General features: G+C 47.0%; 1 protein-coding gene and 1 long non-coding RNA gene across 5 annotated transcripts in view; one reads left to right on the forward strand and one right to left on the reverse strand.

The window, feature by feature from the left end:
• The window catches only part of SSR1 (signal sequence receptor subunit 1), a 32567-nt gene that overhangs the window by 2321 nt on the left and 2815 nt on the right, over nucleotides 1-27431 (forward strand). Inside the window, exons 2-9 of one of the 3 annotated variants that reach the window (XM_006141229.3) lie at nucleotides 475-587; nucleotides 2681-2768; nucleotides 4035-4297; nucleotides 7073-7149; nucleotides 8824-8902; nucleotides 12663-12756; nucleotides 13044-13058; nucleotides 14790-15084. In XM_006141229.3, the coding sequence (XP_006141291.1) occupies nucleotides 475-587; nucleotides 2681-2768; nucleotides 4035-4297; nucleotides 7073-7149; nucleotides 8824-8902; nucleotides 12663-12756; nucleotides 13044-13058; nucleotides 14790-14857 (797 nt within the window). In that variant the 3' untranslated portion in view covers nucleotides 14858-15084. Of the gene's footprint in view, nucleotides 1-474; nucleotides 588-2680; nucleotides 2769-4034; nucleotides 4298-7072; nucleotides 7150-8823; nucleotides 8903-12662; nucleotides 12757-13043; nucleotides 13059-14789; nucleotides 15085-27431 lie in introns of those variants that run through there. The other 2 variants (XM_006141228.3, XM_027774927.1) reach the window with 2 other exon arrangements.
• LOC106735795 (uncharacterized) overlaps nucleotides 22360-27431 on the reverse strand; it is a 7185-nt gene continuing 2113 nt past the window's right edge. For both annotated transcript variants that reach the window (XR_003550683.1, XR_001371025.2), the window contains 2 exons: nucleotides 23822-24346; nucleotides 22360-22555 (listed from right to left, as the gene is read on the reverse strand). This is a non-coding gene — a long non-coding RNA (uncharacterized LOC106735795). The remainder of the gene's footprint in view (nucleotides 22556-23821; nucleotides 24347-27431) is intronic.

Consider the following 27431-nt stretch of genomic DNA (forward strand, 5'->3'; position numbering starts at 1 on the left):
TTTTTTTTTTTTTTTTTTTTTGGTCCAATACCAGAGACAAACAGCACCCTTCAACAGTGCCCTGATGCTGTTATGTGCCCCCTAGTCACGGGCACAGACATCCCCAGTGTTTAGGGCGGTCCCAGGACGTGAACCTACAACCTTCCCACATGGGTCAGCCTTGTGAGAAGGTCACCATGGTGTTTTACTTCTGCACCACTTTCCAGCCCTCTTGTACCTTTAGTTTCAACAGGTCATTTTTCCGGCCATTGGGTGCTTCTAAAATTTAAACAGCATTTCCCATGAAAAGAAAATATGCAGTTGTCAAGACTTTTAGTAAAATAAAATAAATATCCTTAAATGTACGGTAATTTGGCATCATTCAAATGAACTGGGAGATGAGACGTTCCTAGGGGTACATTTTCTTGCCTATTCCTGAGTGTATAAAAAAATTGGCATTCTAGGGTAAAGGTTGACTGTTTAATATTTTGTTAGGCTCATTAGCAGACGCTCAGGATCTTACAGAGGATGAAGAAACAGTGGAAGATTCAATAATTGAAGATGAAGATGATGAAGCTGAAGTGGAAGAAGATGAGCCCACAGATTTGGTTGGTATTATATGCTACTTAATACATCTGGAATATATAGACGGTACATCTGGATTACACACGCGCGCGCACACACACACACACACACGCACGCAATGTTGGTATTAAAATCCTCACTTGTGGGGCCAGCAGATGGCATGGTGGTTGAGGTGCTGAATCCACATGGCCAGCTGCATGGTTTGAGTCCTACCCTGGACCCGGTTGCTTAAAAACACACCAGGGATGTGTGCCCAAAATCCCGAGAAAAGAATGGAGGAGAAGAGATTGCAGCATGGCCATTTCCCCAGGAGTTGCTTTCTTACTTAAAAACAAACACAAAAACCACCCTTGCTTGTGGGTCCAGCCCGATGGTGCAGTGGTTGGGTTCTGTGCATAGAAAGCCGGATCTTCCATTGCTGACTGGTTCGAATCATGGTGACTTGGAAAACGTGCTGGGCCCACGTGCGTGCATGCCCCAAGTCCTGACGGGATGGAGAAATGGGGGGGAAAGGATTGTGGTGTGACCGCCCCTCATTGGGAGTAATTTATCTCAGTGAAGATCTCTTAGTTGTTGTCCAGCTCTGAAATTTTTACTGTACTATATAATTACCAGGGGATTTTTGAAGTTAAGGGGAAAATGAAATTAAATATGAGTTTCTTTGGTATAAACAAATTTTTTTAGATCCTCATACATAGTGCGTGTTTTTCTTTTTTTTTTAGAGAATTATTTATTTTATTTTATTTATTCATTCATTTTATTTTAATTTGACCAGAGAGACAGAGAGAGAAAGTGAGAAAGCAAGCCACCAGGTCCGGGACTCGAACTGTGGTTGGCCTTGTGGGAGTGGTCCAGTGCCTTAACCACCATGCCACCTGCTGGTCCCCTCTTTTGTTTTATTTTAATTTGCCAGAGGACTCTTGCTTGGAAATAGACAGAGAGCCCGAGAACGTGAGAAAGCCCCTCTCGTGGCGGATGGTAGTGCTGCAGTCTCCTCCAGTTTTCCTCTCAGGATTTTGGGCACACTCAGGCTTGTGGGTTTCTCAGGTCACCAGGTCCAAGATTTGAACCGGTTAGCTGGCCACGTGGGAGTCAGTAACCCTAACCATCATGCCATAGGCTGGCCCTTAGTTTTTTGTTTTGGAGAGGTTTTTTGCTATAGGGTATGTGTGCTCACCAGAAAGACAGAGACAGACAGACAGAAAGCGAGAACTCACCCTCCCAGGGGGGATGGCCACGCCACAATCCCTTCTCTTCTCGGGATCTTGGGCACACATGCATATGTAACCAGCATGAGCTTAAGCCACCGGGTCTGGGACTCGAACTGCAGTCAGCTACGTGGGAGTTCAGCGACAGAGCCATTAGACTAACTGCTGGTCCCATGGCCCTTAGTTTTTTCAGCTGGGTCCCCTGCCCAGCTGCTGCTGGCCTCTCCACTGCCTCTTCCCTGGCTTCCCCTGTCCATGCCGAGGGAACCTGCGGTTTCAGCATCACCACCTTGCGGATCTTGTCTCTATCCACTGCACTTGTAGCTCCTTGCAGGATAGGGCCATCAAGATGCTCCGCGAGTACACTCAGTGTCAGTGTCCAAAACAGTTCAGTGTTTACCGTTCATCCCACGCTTGTCAGCTGCAGAGTATCTTCTAAGAGTCCATAGCAAGTGTCTATTAGGAACAGAGCCCACATGGATTTCAAAATGTTTCGCACCAAAATAAACTTGTACTTTAATTGCATGTTTCCATGAACTTTGAGAAGAATCTTCTTATACTGTCCCAAGTCTAGTGGAGCTGAGGGTTTTTTGTTTGATTTTTTTTTTTTTTTTTTTTCCCTCATTTGTGTTTGTCAGGGGGTGCCTGTACTTGCCAGAGAGACAGGGTAGAGGCGTAATGAGAAAGCACCCCCTGGATAGGGTCATGCTGCAGTGCCTTCCTCCTCCCCCTCCTTTCGGGATTTTGGGCATGCACGCACACGCACCCGGTATGTTTTTTTAAGTCGGCCATGTGGGCTCCAGCCACATTAACCCTCACCGCTTTGGCTGACCCGACCTGAACCGGGTATTTTAAATGATGATACGTTTTCCTCCCATGGTGATCCCTTTTAATGCTGTTCTTCCCAGGCAGAAGACAAAGAGGAAGAAGATGTGTCTGGTGAACCTGAAGCCTCTCCGAGTGCAGATACCACCATCCTCTTCGTGAAAGGAGAAGGTAACGTGTGTGTGTGTTCTCACTCAGATGCAGGAGTTTTCACATGACAAGCGTGCTTTTCTGGGGGAAGTGTTGGTAACGCCTAAGGTCTTCAGTCACCACCGTCTTTTCTGCCACACGTAGTACCTACAAGTACTTGGTGAAAAGCGTACAGGTCAGCCTCGGAATCCCCCATGCACCCTGGTCGGGCTCTGCCCTCTTGAGCTGGCCCAGAGACTCCACCCCACACCCCCCACATCTCAGCCCCGGGCACTTCGTGTCCTGCAAGTGCTTTGCTGCAGGCGACCTTGCGCTTGTTTCCACGGGTTCCCTTTTCTAACTCCTAAAACCGCAGCCCCCATCACTCTGGAGAGAGTCGGACTTGTGGAGGAAGGCGGCCCGTATGTACCGGCCAGCCTCTGTCTGACTAGGTGGTGCCTAGGCCTGCCTGCCTCCCCTGCCGTCTGCACTGGTATTTCGCTTTCCTGCGGAAGTCAGCTGAGACTCATCGGTGCACCCATCCCGGTGTAATGGGTGTTCCTGTGGCTTGCTCCATGCCACCCGTCCGTTTCCAAGACCTTCCCCTCAACATCTACGTGGTTTCCACTCGGGTGTCTTCATCTTCATGCTGAGCTTCGTCTTCTGCTGCTGTTTCATCAGCGCACTGAGGAACAGGCAGGCAGGGACACTGGGCCAAGGAGCTGGTTTCAGAGGCAGTGCTGGGAAGTTGCAGTTACACAGCAGACCTGTGCCGTCTGCCTGGAAGGACGGTCCCGGTGTGCCCCCGTGTCGGCATGCCCTTCACTGCAGGCGTCTGGTGAGATGAAGTCCGTGCTGCCCTGTGTGTGGCACGCCCTTCATGGGGCCTCTGAGACCGTCACTGCTCAGCACCCTGTTAAAAGGCCGGAAGGGATGTAGGGAGGGAGGCTCTGGGTGAAACAGGGAGAGCGGGGACAAAGGCTGCCACAGCTGAGAGTGGCATAGGAAGGACAGAGCGTCTTGCGAGGCCCCAGGGAGGGGACGTCCGAAGGTCAGGTACACAGCTGTGTAAGTAGGATCTGTGTCTTCATTCCCCATTGGGGGAGAGGGGTGAGGATGTGGTGCCTTCTCCTCCTCTCCCTCACTTTCTTCCTCTCTGGTGAGCGCACTTGCCCTCCAGTGAAGGAAAGGATTCTGAAAGCAAGAAAAGTGGAGAAGGAAAGGGTGCCAAAATCCTTCAGTCACGTCTGTTTTTTATTTTGTATTCCTTGAGCATGTTCTCATTTTTTGGTCCATTTTATCTCTCAGATTTTCCAGCAAACAACATCGTGAAGTTCCTCGTAGGCTTTACAAACAAGGGCACAGAAGACTTCATCGTGGAATCCCTGGACGCCTCGTTCCGTTACCCTCAGGACTACCAGTTTTATATCCAGAATTTCACAGCTCTCCCTCTGAGCACGGTGGTGCCACCTCAGCGACAGGCGACTTTCGAGTACTCCTTCATCCCCGCAGAGCCCATGGGGGGGCGGCCGTTCGGGCTGGTCATCAACCTGAACTACAAAGATCTGAACGTAAGGCGCTGCACACGCTTCACGTTGTTAGGTTAGAGACGGATGGGGCAGCCGGCGTCTAACTAGTCACCTCCTATCCCTCCCGTTTCCCGCTTTGTGGTTGGAAACTGACAGGCACCAGAGAGGCTAAGATACACTGCACTTCTCTGACTTCAAGTCTGTAGTCCCGGGGGGCGGGGCACCCACAGCACGATCGGCGACACACACTGGACAGCTCTAGTGAGGTGTGTCTATGAGAGCAGACGCGGATCTTAAGAGGGAAAGCAGAAGCCACAGTGAGGTCTGCTGGTCATTTAAGTGTTAGCGCATGGCGGCGCCATAAAGCTGGTGGGAAAACGGAAGTAGAGCACAGGTGTATTTTCACGCAAAAACTTTTTGAAATCTATGAGTAGTTTTTTCATTATGTGAATTTTCTATGAACTTGTGTAAATAATGTGTTTAGTGCCCCCTTTTCACCACTTTATATATACCTGTAGATAGAGAAGATATAACCGGATAGTTTCAAGACAGTTTCAGTAGCCACGTTTGTGGTTTCCGATTTTAATTGATGAAAACCAAATGTCCTCATTTCAGTTCTGATGTATTGCAGGTTTTCTGGGTTTTGTTTTTTTTGGGTTTTTTGTTTTTTTTTTTTTTTTTTGAGAGGTTTTTGCTATAGGGCGTGTGCGCTTGCCAGACAGACAGAGAGAGACAGAGAGACAGAAAGCGAGAAATCACCCCCCAGGGGGAATGGCCACGCTGCAGTCCCTTCTCCTCCGTTCTCCTCTCGGGATCTTGGGCACGCACGCACACGTGCCCAGCGTGAGTTTTAAGCCCCTGGGTCCAGGACGCGAACCACGGTCGCCTACATGGGAGTCCAGCGACATAGCCATTACGCCAACTGCTGGTCTCCCAGTCTTGAAGTTTTTAATGTGTGTTATTTCCTATTTCGTTACTGACTGAGAGCCCACTGCAGTGTCACTGCTGCTGGTTGACTTCAAGTGCTACCTGTCCTGTCATTCCGATGAGAACATAGCTGAACCATTCTCTTCAGTTTTCAGAGAAGGAAATTCTGTCCCTTCTCGGAAGCTTCTTGAAACTTTACATCACCCTAGTGCTAACATCTTTATCGTATGTCCAGATTAAATGTCTTGGGCAGCAACCATGTTTTCCTTTTTATTTTTTTTTTAAGAGAGATTTTTGGTATAGGGTGCACACATTGACCACAGAGACAGAGAAATCACCCCCCAGAGGGGATGGCCAGGCCAGAATCCCTTCTCCTCTTGGGATTTTGGGCACGCACGTGCACACGCTCAGCGTTTGAAGCCACTGGGTCTGTTACTCCATCTGCTAGTCCCAAGATTTCCTTTAAAAAGAATAATAGTTACTTAGGACGAGGAGGAGGAAGGTTTTTTGTTCTTTTCTTCAAAATACTATTAGTCACGAGGAAACCCACGGCGTACGTTTCTGTGTTTTTCTATACCGTGACTTTCTTGCTGACCAATGTTAATAAGCCTTTTCCATTTTTAGTTAAGTACCTTGAAGAACACTCTCTCTCAGCGTGTTCCCAGAGAGAATTCACTTACATATACGGCACACACATGCCATTGCAGCCCTTCAAGTGGGATTTTCACCCGTATATTTTGCTTCCTAGAATTGCCAGTAGAGAAGTGCAAATCGAAGGGTCTTGAAGGGAAATTTTATAATTACAGTTTAGCAAGTGATGGTTGTGACTAAGTATTACTTTCGTGAGAAACCTAAAATACTGAGGACAACCAGTGTCTGTGTTGCCTCATCATCCGTAATTTGAGAACTGAAATTGTGTCGAACTGGCTGTTGTTTTCAGATCACCACAGAAAATTTTTTTTTTTTTTGGAGAGGTTTTTGCTATAGGGCACATGCGCTCTCCAGACAGACAGAGAGAGACAGAAAGTGAGAAATCACCCCCCAGGGGGATGGCCACACCGCAATCCCTTCTCCTCCACTCTCCTCTCGGGATCTTGGGCACGCACGCCCACGCGCCCCGTGTGAGTTTAAGCCACCAGGTCTGGGACACGAACTGCGGTCGACTACGTGGGAGTCCAGCGACATAGCCATTATGCTAACTGCTGGTCCCAGAAAAATATTTTCTTCACCAATCCATTTACTATCAAGAAATTGGCTTGTAACCTATATCAGTGTAGAACATGAATTTGACTTGTTTAGATCTCGTTCTTAAAATGATCTGCTGCCGGGGCCGGCAGGTGGCGTGGTGGTTAAGGGTGCTGGCCTCCTACGTGGCTGACCATGGTTCAAGTCCCAGACTTGGTGACTTGTTTTCTCACTTTCCCTCTCTCTTGCTCTGTCCCTCTCTGGTCAAATTAAAATAAATAAATAAATAACGTTAAATAAAATAATGTTTTTTAAAAAACAATCTGCAGCATCTACGACTGTACATTTTTACGCCCCCTCATTTTGGAAGGTTGCAAACAGTGAAAGAGCCGATGCTGGCGTGAGAATACTTTCTACACATTTCATCTTGCTTTCACTCTGTTTTTCTGACTCCCCTCTACCCGCAACCTCTAAACTGGAGGTTGAGTTTGGCAAAGTGGGAGACATTTTTATTCTGTAAGCAAAAAGAGCACGAGGTTGAATTCCTGGCACTGAGAGGTGTAAGTACCTATGACTTTGTCGAGTCTTACTGACCTGTGATGAGAAAGCCATAGAACATCTGTTACGGTAACAGTTTTAAGAAATCGTAAGCAAGTTTTCATTCTTCCAGTGCATTTCACACTTTGTGACCTGTTCTTTAAACAGGGCAATGTCTTCCAAGATGCTGTCTTCAATCAAACAGTCACGGTTATTGAAAGGGAGGATGGGCTCGATGGAGAGACGTAAGTGACTTTGGCGTGTGACTGTCCCTTTCCCGAGGTGGGGCTGGAGGGCTCGCTCCGGTCTCAGCATATGGTGTTAAATGGGGCTGAAATCCTGACTCTAGATCCGAACTTAGTCTTACAGCTGTGATAGAAGCTTGTGCATTCACACGTAATAGAAAGGAGCACCCCACAGCGTCTGGTCATACCGTAATCCCGTTTCTCCAGTTCACCAGCCCATCAGATGCACGTGTCTTGGGCTGACCAGGCCAGGGATTTGAACTGCCGTCGCCATGTGGGAGCCGGCTTCTCTTGGACAGCACATTACTGTTGTGTACAAAGTCAGCCCCTTATAACTATCAATACCAAGTTAAGAAAGGTAGTTGAAACTGCCAAAAACAAGGGAACATCTTTGAGAAGATGATAGTTTGCTTTCTGTTCTTTTTCTAAGTGTTTTTCTACCCCATGCTTGAGCCGGTCCTCAGCCTAAGCTGAGTTGCGTGTCTCTTAGAGTACTGTTGAGGACATAAACTACAGATTATTATTATTATTTTTTTTTTTTGGAGAGGTTTTCACTATAGGGCGCGTGCGCTCGCCAGACAGACAGAGAGAGACATAGAGACAGAAAGCGAGAAATCACCCCCCAGGGGGGATGGTCACGCCGCAATCCCTTCTCCTCCATTCTCCTCTTGGGATCTTGGGCACGCACGCACACGCGCCCGGCGTGAGTTTTAAGCCACCGGGTCCGGGACGCAAACCGCAGTCGACTACGTGGGAATCCAGCAACATAGCCATTATGCTAACTGCTGGTTCCCAAACTACAGAATTTTAATCTTGGAAATTCTGAGTGTTCTTTCTAATTGATGAATCACTTTGTCCTGCGCATTTATTTGTAATTCACCTACAATAATTTAAGAATTATTTGTTTTTATTTTATTTTTTTTTTAACTTGATATGATTTTTTTAACTTGACACTCAAGAGATAGAGAAAATGAGAAAACAAGCCTCTGAGTCCGACGCTTGAACCACGATCAGCCATGTGGGAGTCCAGTGCCTCAGCCACCATGCCGTCTGCTGGCCCCAACCTGAAATAATTTTTTAATCAAACTGTGCAAAATAGCCTATAAATTTGAGATTTGTAGACAGAACCTAATGCAGTTTCCTTTTTTTTTTTTTTTTTTAAGTTTTTGCCATAGGGCACATGAGCTCACTACAGAGAGAAAGTGAGAACACACCCTCTCCCAGGGAAGATGGCCCCGTCATAGTCCCTTCTCCATTCTCCCGGAATTTTGAGCGCACACACGCACGCACCTGGTGTGAGTTCCAAGTCTCCAGGTGTAGGACCCGAACCACAGTTGGCCATGTGGGAGTTTAGCACCCCTATACCACCTACTGGCCTCCCAAATGCAATTCTTTTTAAAGTGTGAGCTTTGAACACAGCCTATATTATAAAGTAATTTTGTTTATTTTGGAAAGTCATAGAATTGCTTTTTAAATGACTAATTACTCTTAGAAGTGAAATAAAGGAAATTAAGAAAAATTTTTGTCTGGACCTACGTTGAATTAAAAATACTTTCTTCCTCGTCCCCACAAAGTATTTGGAAACCTTGAATCACATGTTAGAATTATGGTCATAATTAGCGGTGGTTTTTCTTATGAATTAAAGCCAGTTTATACTTTCTCCTTTGATGCCAGAATCTTTATGTACATGTTCCTTGCTGGTCTTGGGCTTCTGGTGGTGGTCGGCCTTCATCAGCTGCTGGAATCTAGAAAGGTAATTAAACGGATATCTCTTCTAACGGTATTTCAGAAGTTGCTACTGTCCCAACTTGGGCACGATGCAGTTCTTAGTCTCTCTGTAGGTTTGTATATGTGGAGTCTTCAGAAAGTTCACAGGAAATGTGTCTTAGGAAAAACAACTACATATGGATTTCAGAAACGTTTGCACCAAAATAAATTTGTACTTTAATTTCATTTTCCAGTGAATTTTGTGAAGCCCCCTCATACTTCCAGCCTTGTTTTTTGCCTTTTCAAAATAAACCTGGAAACGGAACCTTGGGTACGGCAGTCGGGTTTCTTTCACACACGTGGTGTTCTTTGTATCCACCTTCTAGAACAATCTCGATCTTCTTATTGTTACTGTCACTCTCAAGTATGCTAGAATTTTTGTTCCTCGGACTCAAAAGTGTCATTGTTTACTTTTTTATAGCTATATTATTCTGCCAGTCCAGCTTTTATATTTCTTTCAGTACTCCTAATTATAGGGTTTTTTGTTTTTAAGATTTTTGCCATAGGGGCCTCACTAGAGAGAGACACAGAGAAAGAAAGTAGGAAATCTCCCGAAGGGATATGGCCACACTGCGGTCCCTTCTGCCCCACTACCCTCAGGATTCTGGGCACGCACGTACGTGTGCTTAAGCGTGTCTTTCAAGCTGCTGGGTCCAGGAGTCAAACCGCAGAGTTTTTTTTTTTTTTTTTTTAAGTTTTTGCCATAGGGCACATGAGCTCACTACAGAGAGAAAGTGAGAACACACCCTCTCCCAGGGAAGATGGCCCCGTCATAGTCCCTTCTCCATTCTCCCGGAATTTTGAGCGCACACACGCACGCACCTGGTGTGAGTTCCAAGTCTCCAGGTGTAGGACCCGAACCACAGTTGGCCATGTGGGAGTTTAGCACCCCTATACCACCTACTGGCCTCCCAAATGCAATTCTTTTTAAAGTGTGAGCTTTGAACACAGCCTGTATTATAAAGTAATTTTGTTTATTTTGGAAAGTCATAGAATTGCTTTTTAAATGACTAATTACTCTTAGAAGTGAAATAAAGGAAATTAAGAAAAATTTTTGTCTGGACCTACGTTGAATTAAAAATACTTTCTTCCTCGTCCCCACAAAGTATTTGGAAACCTTGAATCACATGTTAGAATTATGGTCATAATTAGCGGTGGTTTTTCTTATGAATTAAAGCCAGTTTATACTTTCTCCTTTGATGCCAGAATCTTTATGTACATGTTCCTTGCTGGTCTTGGGCTTCTGGTGGTGGTCGGCCTTCATCAGCTGCTGGAATCTAGAAAGGTAATTAAACGGATATCTCTTCTAACGGTATTTCAGAAGTTGCTACTGTCCCAACTTGGGCACGATGCAGTTCTTAGTCTCTCTGTAGGTTTGTATATGTGGAGTCTTCAGAAAGTTCACAGGAAATGTGTCTTAGGAAAAACAACTACATATGGATTTCAGAAACGTTTGCACCAAAATAAATTTGTACTTTAATTTCATTTTCCAGTGAATTTTGTGAAGCCCCCTCATACTTCCAGCCTTGTTTTTTGCCTTTTCAAAATAAACCTGGAAACGGAACCTTGGGTACGGCAGTCGGGTTTCTTTCACACACGTGGTGTTCTTTGTATCCACCTTCTAGAACAATCTCGATCTTCTTATTGTTACTGTCACTCTCAAGTATGCTAGAATTTTTGTTCCTCGGACTCAAAAGTGTCATTGTTTACTTTTTTATAGCTATATTATTCTGCCAGTCCAGCTTTTATATTTCTTTCAGTACTCCTAATTATAGGGTTTTTTGTTTTTAAGATTTTTGCCATAGGGGCCTCACTAGAGAGAGACACAGAGAAAGAAAGTAGGAAATCTCCCGAAGGGATATGGCCACACTGCGGTCCCTTCTGCCCCACTACCCTCAGGATTCTGGGCACGCACGTACGTGTGCTTAAGCGTGTCTTTCAAGCTGCTGGGTCCAGGAGTCAAACCGCAGAGTTGGCCCTGTGAGATCAAGCACCTTAACCACCACGCCACTGCTGGCCTGATCATTTTTTTGTAATTGATTGGCATCTGTGCTGCCAGAGAGGGAGGGTGGAAGCAGCCCTAGTGGGGCATGGCATGACTCGGTCCCTCCTCCATTTCTCCATCCTGTCAGGATTCGGAGCATGCATGGACACCCAGTGTATTTTTCAAGCTGCTGGGGCTGGATTTGAACCCCAGGTGGTAGTGTGGGATCTTGTTCCCTTAACTGCTAGGCTAGGCTGCAGAGCTGACCCAAGGATTAATTTTTAAGTAGTAAATGATTCCTTTTATTGGAAAAGAAAGATAACTAGGTTGTTGGGAAAGTAAGTCATGATGTATTTTCGTATGTTTTTCTATGCCAAAATGCGGCGTGACTTCCCTGGCGACCCAGTAGAACTGGGCCATGTTTGCTCTCACACTTTCGTGTGTGTGGTTAGGGCCCTAAACTGGTAACGCCCCAGTGCCTGCTGCGTTATGGTTCTCACTCTGGACTCGCAGCTTGTTCCTCCATCCAGTCTTTATTCTCATCCTCTTCTCCTTTCCCTCATTCACCCTCTGTTCCTCCTCTGCTTACTTCCACCCCCTGGGATCAAACCCATACTATTTCTCTCAGTGGGACGGTATAACACAACCCGAGTCAAATGCATTCTATTAATAACATGCACTAGACTCTGTAAACAGTTGCTTAGCCATTTTGGTGAATGTTTATGGAACATTAAGTCAAGCAGTCCTATCTCTGTTTACCAATAAATATTATTAAAAAGCATTTTCTCTTTAAAAGTGAAATTATTTGTCCATAAAGGTTAATTCCTATAACTTTGTCTTATTTTTGTAAGAGTTGTAAATGCTGCTATAAATTTATATGTCGGGTAGAACTGCAACTCCGATCTCTCTTTTTTTTTTTTTTTTTTTTTTAATGAAGTCTTTTGTTTAAGTTATCTTCGTAGAGACACACAATCTAATTTATGGACAGTGTAATTAGTACTCTTTATTTCTTATGTGGATAATTAGGTTTATTGTTTATTTATTTATTTGTTTTTAGTGCAAGACCAAACAATAAAGTGGAATCACTTACTTGCCAGCAATTCTGTCGCAAATATTGTAGGGAGAAAGTTCGAGATTCCTTGATTAAATCAAGGCTGTTAGCTTAAATGAGATTTTTTTTGTATTCGTTTTGCTTTTATCCCTACTGGCTGTTTAATTGTATGTAGCTTATAATTCAGGAACTGCCTGAATGCAGCCTGACAGCAGTCACAGGGACCTCACTGAATGTGGAAAGAGAGCCCTTCTTTGATGATTATTTGATTCCCAAAGAAAAAGGGAATCATTGTATGGATAGACATTCTTTTTTGGTTTACCAGTGGTATAACATTAAAAGTTTCATAACAAGGGGAAAAGATCCCTCAGTCCTAAAAATAGTTAGGAAGATGTCATCATAATTTATTCCTTTTTAAAAATAATTATTTATTTAATTTTATTTATTCATCCATTTATTTTAATTTGACCAGAGAGAGACGGGAGGGGGGGAGAGAAAGCAAGCCACCAGGTCCAGGACTTGAACCGTGGTTGGCCATGTGGGAGTGTCCAGCGCCTTAACCACCACGGCACCTGCTGGTCCCATAGTTTATTCTTTATAGTTAGTGCTAGACATGATTTTCTCTGTCTGATTAACAAAATATTGAGGTAGGAGCATGTTTTAAACAGCTCGCTAGAATGGAATGCCTTAAATAAGTTTTTATGTTCTCAGCGCAAGAGACCCATACAGAAAGTAGAAATGGGAACATCAAATCAGAACGATGTTGACATGAGCTGGATCCCTCAGGAAACTCTGAATCAGATCAGTAAGTATCACATCCTTCACTGGGAGGTTGACGTTGGCTGGAAGCGAAGCACCTTAGATTTGGTGGGAGGGCACGGTAGTTTGATCATTACTCTCTAACGTTCATTTATTCATTTTCTTTCCATTGCTTGGAATCTAATGATCAGTGAAGACTAGAGATTTATTGTGTGCATTGAATTGTTTATGCTTTCATTAGAAGCGCGTCCAGATCTGCAGATTATTTACAAATACGTGAATTCTCTATGTTCCTAATCTGTTCCCTGTCTCTCTTCTTTCCTGTTGCTTCAGTGCAGAGTAGAAGAGGTGAGGCGTTTACTTTCTTTCCTGGTGTTTGCTGGAGTATTGAGGGGCCTGTATAACGGCACGTGAATGTGTGACAGCCAGTTTTAATAGTGGGACAGTTTCCTACTACCCTGTTTTGTTGGGTAAACTACCCACTGTAAATTACAAGGATAAACCTACACTACTATCTGATAGTGTATCTAACATATTCCAGTTTTACTATGTATTCAGTTTGTTAAAGTTTTAATCTTTCAAAAGGTATGCGGAAATTTTTTATTTGCAATTATAGAAGGACTTTTAAAAAACATGTATTGGGCCAGCCTGTGGCCTGGCAGTTAAGGCGGCTGGATCTCACCTGGCCAACCATGTGGCTTAAGTCCTGAACTTGGGGGCTTGGAAAACATACCAGGTGCATGTGCATGTATGCCCAAACTCCTGAAAGGATGGGAGAGATGGAGAAGGGATTGTGGTGTGACCATTCCCCATGGGGAGTGCCCTCTCACTTTCCTTCTGTGTATGTCTCTGAATCTCTCTGGTGAGCGCATGTAACCTCTGGCAAATTTTAAAAATACGTATTTGTTGCAAAAGCAATACAAGCTTAGTGTAAAATTTCAAGTAGTACGATGGCACGGTAGGTGGCTAAATCCCACACGGCCAACTGTATGGTTTGAGTCCTGGACCTGGCAGCTTTAAAGGTGTATCGAGCTTGTGCATGTGCACCCAAAATCCGAAAAGGGGAGTAGAGAAGGGAATTGCAGCTTGGCCAACCCCCCAGGAGATGACGATCTCACTTTTCCTCTCTCTCTCCCTTGCCCTTGCCAAGGACTTTTGACTTACCTTCAAGGGAAAAGGGGCTGGCAAACACTTGAACATCTGAGGGGTAACAATTTTGTGCTACAAACTTTGATGGCTTTGAACGTGCTAGCTAGCAAGCAGGAGCTACTAGTAGCCAGGAGGAGCCATTACGTTAGCTGCCGGTCCCACTCTCCAGGTTTTTTTATCCTGTTGCTTATTCCAGAGAAATTTATGAAATTGCCAAAAATAGGCAAACTGCATTAGTGAATATTAAATCTTTCATTTGTAACCAACATAAATTGTTTGAGCTGCAAATGTCCTGTCTTTTAAACTATTTCTAAGTGCTTACTTATGTTTATATAAACATGTTAGGTTATAAAATTCAAGACTTTGCAGTGTCTTCAACAGTGTAGCAGCCACGATCTTTTTCCTACCTTATCTGTAAAAAGTTTCATTTTAATTGGAGTTACCTCTAAAGGTTATTTCAAAAATAACCACCTTATCTGTGGCCAATAAGAGACTTTTTCCCTTTCTTTCTTTTTAATTTGCTAGACGGTGTGTCTCCTCACAGGGGGAGAGAGAGAGAGGGAGGAAGGAAGGGAGGAGGTGAGAAACCCTCCCATAGGGATTAGCTACGCCCCAGTGCTGCCTTCATTTTTTCCCTTCTTTTGGGATTTTGGGACACGTGCACTCATGCCCAGCCTGGTTTTCAAGCAGCCAGGTCCGAGACTCAAACCATTGCAGTTGGCCACTTGAGATCCAGTCGCCTTAACCACCATGCCAATGGCTGGCCCAAGTTATTTATTATTACCTGGTATTCTTGCGTGCAAGCTTGCGTGCGTGTGTATGTGCGTTGAACATCATGGTGAAGTTGAAGGAAAATACTTTTTAGATGTCTTTTGAATCCAACACATTTAAAAGAGTCAAGCAAACTTAAGACATTCTCTTTCCTTCTAGATAAAGCTTCACCAAGAAGGTTGCCCAGGAAACGGGCACAGAAGAGATCAGTGGGATCTGATGAGTAAATGTTCCTTTGTGCAACAATTCAGTCTTTACTTAACCTGCCCTAATGTGTTTCGGCCTGATGGGAATTAGTGCAGAGAAGCCATATCACCATAGAAGGCAACTACTGCTTATGTGTGGACTGACCAAGCAGAGTCTGTGGCGATGATGTTGCTGGAAATGCACTGCATTCGTTTTCCTGAAGTAACCAATTTGGTTTTTTTTTAAACCATTAAAATCTGTGCGTGTGCGTGTGTGTGTGTGTGTGAGCAGTCGGTCTTACCAGAATCATCGTTGAACTACCTGAAGCCTGCCTTTAGAATACCCAGCGTGCCATTGTCTCTTCCTTTCTGATATCACCTGATTTTTTTTTTTTTTCCCTCAAAACTCAATGAATGCTGGGAACCAGCAGTTAGCGTAATGGCTATGTCGCTGGACTCCCACGTAGTCAACCGCGGTTCGTGTCCCGGACCCGGTGGCTTAGAACTCACGCCGGGCGCGTGTGCGTGCGTGCCCAAGATCCCGAGAGGAGAATGGAGGAGAAGGGATTGCGGTGTGACCATCCCCCCTGGGGGGTGATTTCTCGCTTTCTGTCTCTATGTCTCTCTCTCTCTGTCTGGCGAGCGCACGCACCCTACAGTGAAAATCTCTCCAAAAAAAAAAAATTCAATGAATGCTTGCCCAATACGATTACAGTTGTCCTGCCCTGCGCTGTGTAAAGAAAAGAATGCGTTTCTTCCATGGCATAGCTGACATCCCAGCTGCTGGCACAAATCAGCCTTTCGTGGTAACTCTTTTTGTTTTATCAGTATTCTAAAGGCACAGCAGGAGAAGCTGCTTTTTAGCAATAGAATTATTTTGGTATTTTGCTGCTGTTTACTATAATGCGCACCTTCAGAAAACTTTCCAAGTGAATTCAAAGAATTTCGGGATCTCTCTAGCAACAAAATTTGCTCACTTTGAGATGGAAAACCTAATCCTACCTTTTTAAAAAAAAGAAAGAAAGAAAGAAAAGGTACATTTATGTAAACTGAGTTGTTGTATTATCCATCATTGTCCTATCTCTGGCCCAGAGATAGCTCTGGAATGGTTTTGTCTTTAATAGAAGTTTTGTTCGTTTGTTTGTTTTCTTAAAGAAAAGTTGCCTTGGTGTACAGACTAAGTAGAAAATCAAATGATAGGGGCAGAGATATATTCTCCCTAATTCTAATCCAGTTTAAACAGGAAGAAAGAAAAAAAAAAAAAAGCAGACTATTTTTTTAAAACAGTAAACCATTTTTTTTTAATCTAATCTTTTGGGGTTTTTGGTTGTTGATGTAATTTCTTTTAGTAAACTGAGAAATTCTAAAAATTTAAGCACTTAAGATGTCAGAATTAAATTTGACTTCATAAAATCCTCTTAGAGAGTTAACTCTTGCCCTGGGTAGTAAATTAAGTTTGGTGTTATTGTCAGACTGGATGAAAGGTGAAGTGAAGCAGTTTGAACAAATAAGAGGCTTCCCCCTCTGTCTTAAGCCATATTCCCCCATATGTATTTTATAAGAAAGATATAAATGAGATTCGGGTGGCCCTTTAATTCCTAGCTGAATTATTCTCGTATTTGGTATAATCCCCACCACACCTATGCCCACACAAACAGAAATGAATAAATAAAAGTACACATAAACAAAAAAAAAATATTTCCATGCTGTCGAAGTATTTAAACCCCTGAGCCAAAGCCAGTGACCATAAAGTAGCCGTTAACGTGTAATTGTTGATCACGCTGCAGGAAGGGGCCGAGGTGTCAGAGCACCTGTCCTGGCGCTGCTGGGCTGTCCGCTTTCTCCACTGTAACATAAAGCGTTGGAGTTTTTATTTGGGCTTTGCGATCAGTAGTTTGTTTGGAAAAGCTCTGTGAGTGCTACCTAACGCATGGTGTTTCTGTTCGCTCGCTGTAACCTAGGAAAGAAACCCTTTACATGATCAACGAATATATTTTAAAGCATTTTTGTGAATATCTAAGTTTGTGACACTTGTAGAACATAATGCAGAAAGATGTCATTATAAAGTTGTAGTCACCTCTAGAGAGTTTTCTTGAATACCTGGTAACACGTAAGCACAGAGTTACAGCCGCCGGGCCTTTTCTCAGTAATTTGCCTTACAGACTAGCCCTTCCACTGCTTTGGTTCAAATTAGCGTGTCAGAAGTGTACAGTTGTGTGTTTTTGTTTTGTTTTTTTTAGTGTAGATTGGGAACGGTTGAAAACTGAGAGTCTTCAGTTGCCAGGGTACTATAGCATCAGTCAGTATTTAGCAGAAACTAACTCCAGAATGAATGGAATTCAATTCCACACATGGTTTGTTCAAGCACACTTAATAAGTAGCCTATTTTTCAAGTCTGTTTTAGATGTAAATATTGGGATGAAGTCTTTCTTTGTTTTGATATATTCGTTTGCTACAACCACAATGGTTTCAGGACTCATCTTTTGAACAACTGGGATTTGGAATCTGTAAAATGAACTTAAGGATCTTGTATATCAAACTTGTCATCCAGACACGCGGGAATAACGTGTTCATAAAATACGGATCTCGCTTTGGTTGTGCAGCGTCTTCATTCATTTCAGTGTCTCACCAAGCATGTGATCTTTAGGACTAATCCTGCCCCCTGCAGCGTTGTCCAGAGAGGGAGGAAGGGGGACGACCCCAGAGCCAGAGGAGGAAGGGGAGGAGTAAGATAGAAATGAGGGAGAGAAACATGGTGTGATGTTAACGAGGCTTTTCTTTTTAAGTAGCTTCAGGTAAGACTTCGATAGGAAAAACTTGGACCTTAAAGAAATACTAAAGAGGTACTATCTTGAAAGTGTATTTGTAATAGATAAGCCTACTCTTGTGTCTTGGCGCTGCTGGGAGAAGTAAAGGCTGATACTGTGACATCGAAACCTTTATCTAAGGATGAGTTAGTCCAGAGGTGCAGTAGGTAACTGTCATAGCCTGCAAGGCTCGGACGTGGCACCTGTCTCCTGTAGCACGCTGGTAGCCGACGCTAGCCTCCAGGGAAATTTACTTGGTCCATGCAGTTGAATGGCGAGATAGTGCTCGGGCGGGCACCTGTCCCAGCTGACAGGCTGTGTCCGTAATTTTTCAGTCTTCGTTTTAGTTCCGAAATTAAGATGTTAGCTTAAGTTTCAAAACATCGTCAGATGCACTTGAAGTACTTTCCACAGTTTTGGGTGGCATCCTTTCAGCATTGGAGCTAAAATCCGTACACTTGCTTGACTTTCTTAAATGAACTGCTTCGTTTGACCACTTGCTTGGGCTTGGTGGAGAGCAAACTAACGAACAGGCGAGGTCCTTGTCACCTAGCTGTGCGTCTGCAGGAACTATCGTCCCTAAGTTAGGGGTGATGTTAACTGACTTGCAAACGTCAAGTCAGTTATGTAGAACTCTTATAAACTTGGCTGATTAATATTTGCGTGGTTTTTATCCTTTTCATTTACACAAAAACCTGGACATGAAGTAGCTAGCTGTTATGAGAAGTTCTAGGGTTTTAGATTTTGGAATTATTTTGACATATGGTTCCTAGGTGTGGGTACAGTTTACCTGTTGCCCCCTCCTTTTTTAATGGCCAGAGGACACATGCTCGCACCAGAAAGAGAGGGAGAAAACATCCCCTCGACGGAGTGTGGTCACGCCGCAATCCCTTTTCCTCTGCTGCTTTTGGGTTTTTGCATAGGAAAAGCATATCATGACATTTCCAACAACCGAGGGAGAAAACATCCCCTCGACGGAGTGTGGTCACGCCGCAATCCCTTTTCCTCTGCTGCTTTTGGGTTGTTGGAAATGTCACGAGACGTTTTGGCATAGGAAAAGCATATCATGACATTCCCAACAACCCAGCATGCTGTGTCACACGCAGACATTTGGGGGCACACATACCTGCGCCCTGCGTGTTTTCCCAGCCTCCCGAGCTGGGATTGGAAATGAGGTAGGCTGTGCAGGATCTGGCTCGCTGTGTAGTGTTGACCACTGCGCGACAGGGTCAGCCTGCCTTTAGCTTTCTTTGTCAGGAGGCAGGAAGGGACACATGCTGTGTCATGGGATCTTCCCTGTCATCCCCTCTGAGACCATCCCTGATCCCTGACGGGAGGTGACACTGTGCTCACTTTCGTAGACGGAGAAACAAAGCCCAAGTCTAGCTCGCTCAGGGTTACAGAGCAAATATGGACCCAGCGCTGTCTTGTTCGGAAACTCACATGGTCTTTCCCCATACCACCTGTAAGTGGAGACGTTACAAAACCAGGCTCTTGGGCAGCTCACAGAATCTAGGTTTTCCGAACTCTAGCAGCCAGGAAGTCCCCACCTCCTTGGTACCGAACACCATGTACCCTGGCTGTCCCGCACAGTGGTGTGTAAAGGTCTCTCAGCTCCAGAGCAGTAGAGAGTCCTGGAATCTTCGCACTGTTGTGAACTGATGCATTAACGTTTGTGGTCCCTACGAGTAGTTATTTGAAATTTGACTCTTTGTTTTTGCTAGGTGACAGTTCAGTTATCTATAGTCACCTGTTTGATCTCTCAGTGCAAAGCCTCTTTGAATGTCTTCCTCACTAACAGAGTCATGGCCTTGAACACATTTCCTGCAAGATAGAGTCTACAGGTGGATTCGATCTTCACGTGTAAAGCGTGGAGATCTCCGTGTTGGGGAGGAGAGTGAGGTGAGGAGGACCAGGACTGGGTTGCAGGTTCCAGTTTCTGTCTGGCCTTTCTGTTCAGCTGCGACTTGCCTTAATAGGCACAGACCCAACATTGTCTGTCTTCCTCTGCTAGACTGTGAGCTGTCTTGTTTGGTCCTGATCCCCAGCTTCCTGTTCACAGTTATCACATGGAAAGCTATTTCCAAGTGTTGGAAGAAAGAAACAAAAACGTGGACTAGTTTTTATGGGCATGAGAATGGTTCATACTTGGGGGTCACCAGGTGGCGTGGTGGTTAAGGTGCTGGACTCTCATATGGCTGACCGTGGTTTGAGTCCCAGACCTGGTGGCTTGCTTTCTTGCTTTCTCTCCCCCTCTCTGTTCCTCCCTGATCAAATTAAAAGATGGTGATGATAAAATGAAATAATTCTTTTTAAAAAAAATGTCCCTACCTTCTGGTTAAGAACCCGGTGTCACTGGCAGGTCTGTGAGGCTGAGCAGAGAGGTGGGATGGGATGCCGGCCTGAGAATTACAGACCTCTGTCCTCACAGTCTGCCCTGGCCACAGGCAGCAGCTCCCTGGAGTCTCAGTGTTGTTTGGAAATTTACAGATACTGCAGGTGTCATTCTTAAACGTCCCTTACGTTACTTAATGCTATTAAATGGTTTTTCTTTAAAGCTAGATGTTTAGTTAGCAAAAAAAAAAAAACCCAGAAAGAACTCATGTCGGGCTACCTGGGTTCAAACCCCAGCTCAGCTCCCTGCTTAGCTGGAGGGAGGACCCAGCCCCAGGACCCTCCGCCTCGGCCGTGCATGTGGGCCCAGGATTTCATCCCCAGGTGCTCTGGAGCAGCGTATTAGCCCTTGCGTTCCACATCTCACCATGTTGAGGACGGAGGACCTCGTCCCGGAGGAGACATCTGTCCCGTGTGGTTCACACTTGGCCTCCCAGCCAGGGCGCTCTGTCGTCCACCGTGGGCGGACTCTGAGCTAGCCCCGCTGCAAAGTGTGGGTTCAGGGGTCACTCAGAGCATAAGAATGTGTGATCGGGGCTCCTTCCTCAGGGAAGGCCCCTGAGCAGCACCCACATACCTGGTTATACTGAGGCCCCTGCCCAGAAGTCCAGTGTGACCCTCTGGGCACCACACGGGCTCCGCACTCCAATTGGCCTCGTGGAGCTGGCTGCCGGGACCGGCCCTGTCTGGGGTTGGTGGTCAGGTCTGCCCGGCGAGGGTGCATTGTGCTACTGCGGTCTCCACGAGGCTTGGAGCCTCTTCATTGTCCCCAGGTCCCATCCCTTCCACGGCCTCAGGCTTTGGTCCACAGATGGAGATCTGCCCCTCTGTCCTGTCTCTGCCTTCTCCCCTTTGTGCGGGTCTGTATGGAAACTGTCCTGCCCGACTGCACATGCTCCTGCCATGGGCTGCGTCTTGCTTCCCCAAAGGGCTACATCCGGGCCTCCTTGTCTGCCCAGGCTTCACTTCCTTTCATTTCCTTTTTGCCTCCAAAAGCCATCCTCAGGGTCCCAGGGCTCCCCACTCGCCAGAGCCTTCTTCAGTCTCCTTTCCTGGCTGTGGCTGTGCTTTCACGGCCCTGGTCTTCAAACTCGCCTTGGCTTCTGGGCCCTGCTCCTGTCCCTCCCGTGGGGACTTGTGTTGCTAACCTCAGACACATCATCCTGTTCTGAGACCTAGACGGTTTTCTCGCTGCCACTCTGAAGTCCCTCATTTCACTCGGTTTATCTTGTAATGAACCAGTGAGCCACAGGTTCCCGCATCCCTCCATCATCCTCCCAGTCTGGTTTCTTAACCGTTCTTCACAGTGCTCCCCTGTATCCACCCCTAAATCCCGAGCCCTGAGTGGGGTTTACACACAGACATTTCCTAGTGAGTGGTTTATGTTTCAGCTCTCTGGTGGCTAGCCCGAGGTCTCTGCTCTTTCACTTCAAAATTTTAGCAACTTTCAGAGCTTGGAAGAAATTGGAATGTGCTCAGTTTGGACAGAAGACCTCAGATTCGTGCTGTTTCTTTTTTTTTTTTATCTTTTTTTTTTTTTTTTTAAGAGGTTTTTCCATAGGGCATATGCGCTCACCAGACAGAAACAGAAAGACAGAAAGCGAGAAATCACCCCTGGGGGGGGGGTGGCTATGCTGCAGTCCCTTCTCTGTTCTCCTCTCAGGATCTTGGGCATGCACGCACACACACCCGGCGTGAGTTTAAGCCACCGGGTCCAGGACTCAAACCACCATCTACTACATGGGAGTCCAGCGACATAGCCATTACGCTAACTGCTGGTCCCCGTGCTGTTTCTTTTTATAATTCCCAATCAACTGCAGTAGGGCTTGGGCTTGCTATTTCAATTCTGGCTCTTGCAACCCCGGGTTGTGATTTTGGGCGACGGGTTTTAATCAGGCTGGTGTGTGATGGAAGCTTTCTCCGCGGTGAGCGGTTTCATCTGGTAATTACGTCTGAAAATAGTATTCCGCTCTCTCTTCGGGACTGTTTCATGAAAGTGGGGGTGAAGGGGTCCCTACGATTCTTGTGCAGCTTTGAGAAACATTCCTTCTCTAAGAGTATATCTGGAAATCCCAAATGGAAGCTAGCATTTTTAGTTTTTGGTTCTTTGTCATCTCATCAACGGCTTAAACTGGCCTGTCCCGTCCGAGGCTCTTTTTTTTTTTGGAAAGATTTTTGCTGAAGGGCGCGTGCACTCACCAGACAGACAGACAGAGACAGAAAGCGAGAAATCACCCCCAAGGGAGGATGACCACGCCGCAATCCCTTCTCCTTCATTCTCCTCTCGGGATCTCGGGCACACACGCACACGCGCCCGGCGTGAGTTTAAGCCACCGGGTCCGGGACTCGAACCGTGGTCGACTACATGGGAGTCCAGCGACATAGCCATTACGCTAACTGCTGGTCCCCCGAGGCTCTTCTTATTTACATCTCTCTTCAGTAAAGCTTACCTTGAAAGCACTGCATCCGATAGGAAAGGCGAACTGAAGTGCCGGCCATGGTGCTGCGAGGTCTCAAAGATGGGAAGCACAAAGGGAATCTAAAATAGCCAGCAAAACCGAAAAAATGACCATGTTAGTCCCCTAGGAGTTAGAAAAACACACATTTTTCTGCATATAAAGTCGAAGACATCTCAAAGTGTTTTAGAATACAGGTCTAGGAGTCGTGCCTGTGCTGTTGCGCTGTCTGCTGAGTTGGCTTTCAGATAAGGGTGTAAAAACATCCTCTGACGTGCGCATGCGTGAGCACACACAGCGTAAGGTCTTCCCCTGCCCCCACTCCTGTCAAGTTCAGTTCCCCAGTAATCATGCAGGTGGCATCCTCTGCTTCCAGACGTTTCTAAGCAAGCAGAGGTGGGTCTTTGCCTTTGTTCCCTCTTCTGTGAACCCAGTGAGTCAGTCGATCCTAGGATTTCCTTCTCTTCAATATTTCATTCGAAGCAGTAGGACTGAATGTTCTAGAAAAAGTCACTTTTGACCAGAGGTGGTGGCCAGTGTGGAGAATTCGTCTGTGTAACTATAATGTTTTTCCATCTTTTCTGCTGAAAGGAGAAACAAATGCTTTGAAGAGTGCAAATATTTCCCTAGGACAGGAAGAACCAGCCTATTCGTGTCTTCGTAATGCTTGGAACCCCCAGTATTAAACTGCAGGTTAATCTGAAGTCCAGAAAGAAATATACCAAAGTGCTAATGCAGTTTTTGTGGTAGGGTGGTGGATATTTTTTTTTTTCCTTTTCAAAGTGTTTGTAATGTGCTTCTCTTTTATAATGAAAGCAATAAAGGCACATGTTAAATTGGTCCAAGCCTCCTATGGTAAGTGTAATAGCCCAGGGGTCTTGGGCAGCTTTTCTGTAGTCCCAAAAGAAAACGAACCCATTTTAAAAACTCGGATGTGTCATCACTTTATAGTCTTGAAAGAAAATCAGCCTCGACTGTTGATGGAAACCCAGGAAACGTCTTCCCCCTGCAGGGATCCAGGCTCCCTTTGTGTCCATGGGAGTCTCGCCCCGCTTGGCCAGGGCCCCCCTGCCTCCTGAGCCCACAAAGGCCTGATCTGTCCAGCCTCAACCCCTGGCCTGCACAAGCGCTTAGGCAGACACGTGGATGAACGCTCGGGGCTCTCCAGGATCTGGCCCCCCACCCCCACCTCACGCCCTGCTGTGCTCCAGTAGGGCCTCCACAGTGACCCCCTCGCCCCCATTGTCCCCGGATGTTACAGCCTTCCCTGACCACTGCTGGTGAAGGGCACCCCGCTGCGCCCACCCATCCCACACCCTGCTTGGCTTCCTCACACCCGCATCACTCACAAGTGGCTGGTCTTCCCATGTCCGTCGTCCCTGGTGAAGTGTTGGCTTCGTGACAGCAAAAGTTAACGCACCAGATCGCCAAGTCTTAAAGCAGCACTTGACACATGGTAGGTGTGTCCCGAATAGGAAGCAGGTGTCGTCCCATCTTGCAGGTCAGTACCTTGCTGGTCAGCCCTCGGCCATTAGGTGACGGGCCCGACTCCAGCTCAGGGTGTCAGTGCCCACAGTCTTCACAGGCCCGTACTGTTACCCTCGTGAGCTGGGCCACTGCTCCCAAGCCGCCCCTGGCCGCTGTTCACTGACGGTCCAGGCGGACGCAGGAGGTGAGGCGCCTGGCCTGGCTTCCCGGAGCGCACGCAGGCTGCACCTGTAGGCTTGTGGGCAGGCCGCTGCACCCTGAGGACGCTGTGCGAGGTGGCAGGTGTGCCTTCCGGCCGGATCAAGAACACCAGATCAGGAGTAAGGAAACAGCCAGGGTCTCTGGTCACTGTCACCGTGGCTCATGGAAATGCTGCTACATGAGTTCTAGAAGAGGAAACAGCAGAAATCACAGCGGTGAAAAGTTGGTCTCTGAATTGTGAGGGACCAGCAGGTGGCGTAATGGTTACGTCGCTGGACTCCCATATAAGTCGGCCGTGGTTCGAGTCCCAGACCCGGTGACTTAAACTCACGCCAGGCGTGTGTGCATGTGTGTCCAAGATCCCGAGAGGAGAATGGAGGAGAAGGGATTGTGGCGTGGCCATTCCCCCTGGGGGGTGATTTCTTACTGTCTCTCTGTCTCTCCAGTGAGTGCATGTGCCCTATGGCAAACATCTCTTTAAAAAAAAAAGCAGGGAATTGTAGTCTTCAGCATTTCTCCATAAATTGATAATGACGAGCTCGCCAGATTAGATAAGGCAGAAACAGCTGTCAGTGAATAACCTATCAGGCGCAAGGGCTGCCCCCTGGACATAACGCTGTGAGGGGAGAGACCGAAAACTGCTTGTAGAAGTTCAAGTCCCTTCGATGGTGTTTCAGGTCAAGCAGGCAGGCAGCTGAATCATCAGTTTCTCCACAGGGCATCACTACGTTTCTTGTCAGGGAATAACTGGTTACTTGTGTCTGTTTTTTGGTTTTGTAATCACTAACTAAAATCACTCATTGTCTTCTGCAAGATTCTCCAAATGATGAAAATAGTTTAAGTCAAAGCCTGACTGGGCCCACAAGTGGCATGGAGGCTAAGGTGGTCGGATCCCACAGGTCCAACCGCGCAGTTCAAATCCCGGACACTGTGGCTTGACAGTCACATGTGAATGTATGCATGCACTCAGAATCCTGAGAGGAGAGTCGGGGAGAAGGGATTGTGGGGTGGCCACCCTTCCTGGGGGGTGATTTCTCACTTTTTCTATCTGGTGAGTGCAAACTAGAAATAAATTCAGCTCCTTCCAATGGCCGTCTGCAAGGGTGTTGTGCTGCCCCCTGCTGCTCACAGCCAGTACAGCAGTGACTGGGCAGCCTTTAGGGGCTGCTGTTTGGTGCTGGAGAAAGGAGGAGAACAGCCAAACTACCCACCTAACCAGTCCAGCCCGGCCAGCTTCACCCCTCCCCCCAAGTTACAGTGCAACACTGCTTTGACTAGGACACCAGTGAGATCTGGAGTTTTTAAGTGGGTCGAATGGCTTGTGTCAGGAAGAGTGCCCCGAGAGACGCCTCCCTGGTGACCTGCAGGGCTGGCTGACCACACTCTGTGCGTTCCAGGTTCATCTCGTCCCCAACAGGGAAGCCATCTCACTCCCCGCACGGCATCCCGAATATTCGAAAAGAGCTCTGGCTCGTTCGTTTGTGAATAAATCAGCTTGCAGGCCTGCACATGGCATGGAGGTTGGAGCGCTGGCTCCCACATGGCTGGCTGCATGGTTCCAGTCCCAGACTCAGCGGTTGTGCCCAAAACGCTGAGAGGAGAATGGAGGAGGAGGGATTTGAGCACGGCCATCCCCCCTGGGGGGTAGTTTTGCACTTTGCCTGCCTCTCCCTCTCTCTGGTGAGTGCACATGCCCTATAGCAAAAACAAAACAGAAAATATCTAGCTAAGTTAAAAGGCAGTAACTGCCACCCCCCCCCTCCCCGCCCACAGTTTTTCCTACTGCATCCCCATGGAGCGGTGCTTTCAAGGCAACACCGTGTGCACCCGGGTGACGGGAGCTGCCCGACCACTGAAAACGTTACTGTTCTATTGAATTACCTCTTAAAGCCGCCAAATTTCAATGCGAGATTGAAGGGGAAAAGAATCGCCATTACTTCTCTCCTTCCAAGAGGCAGTGCTTCACCGATTAGGCCTCCCCTTGGGCAGTACGTGCGAGCTCAGCTGTCTAGGACATGCGAGCTCAGCTGTAGGACGGGGCAGGTGAGGGGGCAGGTGAGGCTCGCTAAGGTGCAAGAGTTAGGGCACCGCCCCCAGGCAGCCTGACTCCCAGGGACCTGCGTTTTTACAACCTGCCCGCTCACCCACAGCCATGGTGCAAACCAGCTCCCAGGAGGGCTGGGCCCACCAGCCCTGGCCCACTGAGCTCCCTGCTCCTGGTGCTCAGGCATATGTGGCTGTGGAGGGCCTGCCCCTGGCTCTTGTCCAGACACAGGTCCCTGCCCTGTCCCCTCCCTGTGATGTCCACCCTCTGTTTGATGCCCACTGAATCGGGGTGGGGGTGCTGACCCCTGTTAGCCCCTGGCTCTGTTCTGGGGCTCTCCTAGTCATTTTACCCCAGCCCAAGCCCCCCTTAGTAAGAGCGCCCAGGTGTGAGTCGGGCAGGCCGCCCTGCTCAGGAGTCGTCCTCACGCCCTGCAGCATGCCTGGACCTCCCCGGGACATCAGGCCTATCCAGCCCCCGCCACTGCGGCCCAGGGGCACCCCGCACACTGAGTGGGAATTAGTCACTTTCTGTTTGTTTCTCGGTGCCAGCACATAGGGCGATGGGCTGCTCTATGCTCCATGGCCGGAGGGATTGCATGCCCGGCTACAGGCCGCTTCCTCCTGTGTGTCCACCTCGCTGGGAACGCGTCTGCAGGCCCCACCATCCTACCTCTCAGCAGCCTGTTCACACCCCGCACCCCTCACCCTGGCACAGCGCCTGGCTGCTTCCCTTCCTGGTTGTCAGGTGAGCCTGGCCAGATGCCGGCTGTCCCTGACTGCTGCCCGCCACCAGGGTGTCACCTTCCCCAGCTGCCAGTCTAGACCCTTTCAAGCCCCCACGAGCAGCCTCCGTGGTCATCTTAAAATAGCATGCTGGGGAGCCCCAGGTGGCGTAATGGCTATGTCACTGGACTTCCACATATTCAACCGTGGTTCAAATCCCAGACCCAGCAGCTTGAAACTCACTGGGCACATGTGCGTGCGTGCCCAAAATTCCAAAAGGAGATAGGGAGAAAGGATTGTGGTGTGGCCATCCCCCGGGGAGTGAATTGTCTCTTTCTGTCATTCTGTTACTGTCTCCCCGGCGAGTGCACACACCCTATAGCAAAAATCTCTCTTAAAAAAGAAAAAAAAGAAGGACCAGCAGATGGTGTAATGGTTGTGTCTCTGGACTCCCATGTAGTTGACCATGGCTCGAAGCCTGGAACCGGGGGAGACAAAAAC

The sequence above is a fragment of the Tupaia chinensis genome, unplaced genomic scaffold, assembly GCF_000334495.1.
Source record: "Tupaia chinensis unplaced genomic scaffold, TupChi_1.0 Scaffold000048_1, whole genome shotgun sequence".
Taxonomy (NCBI): Eukaryota; Metazoa; Chordata; class Mammalia; order Scandentia; family Tupaiidae; genus Tupaia; species Tupaia belangeri.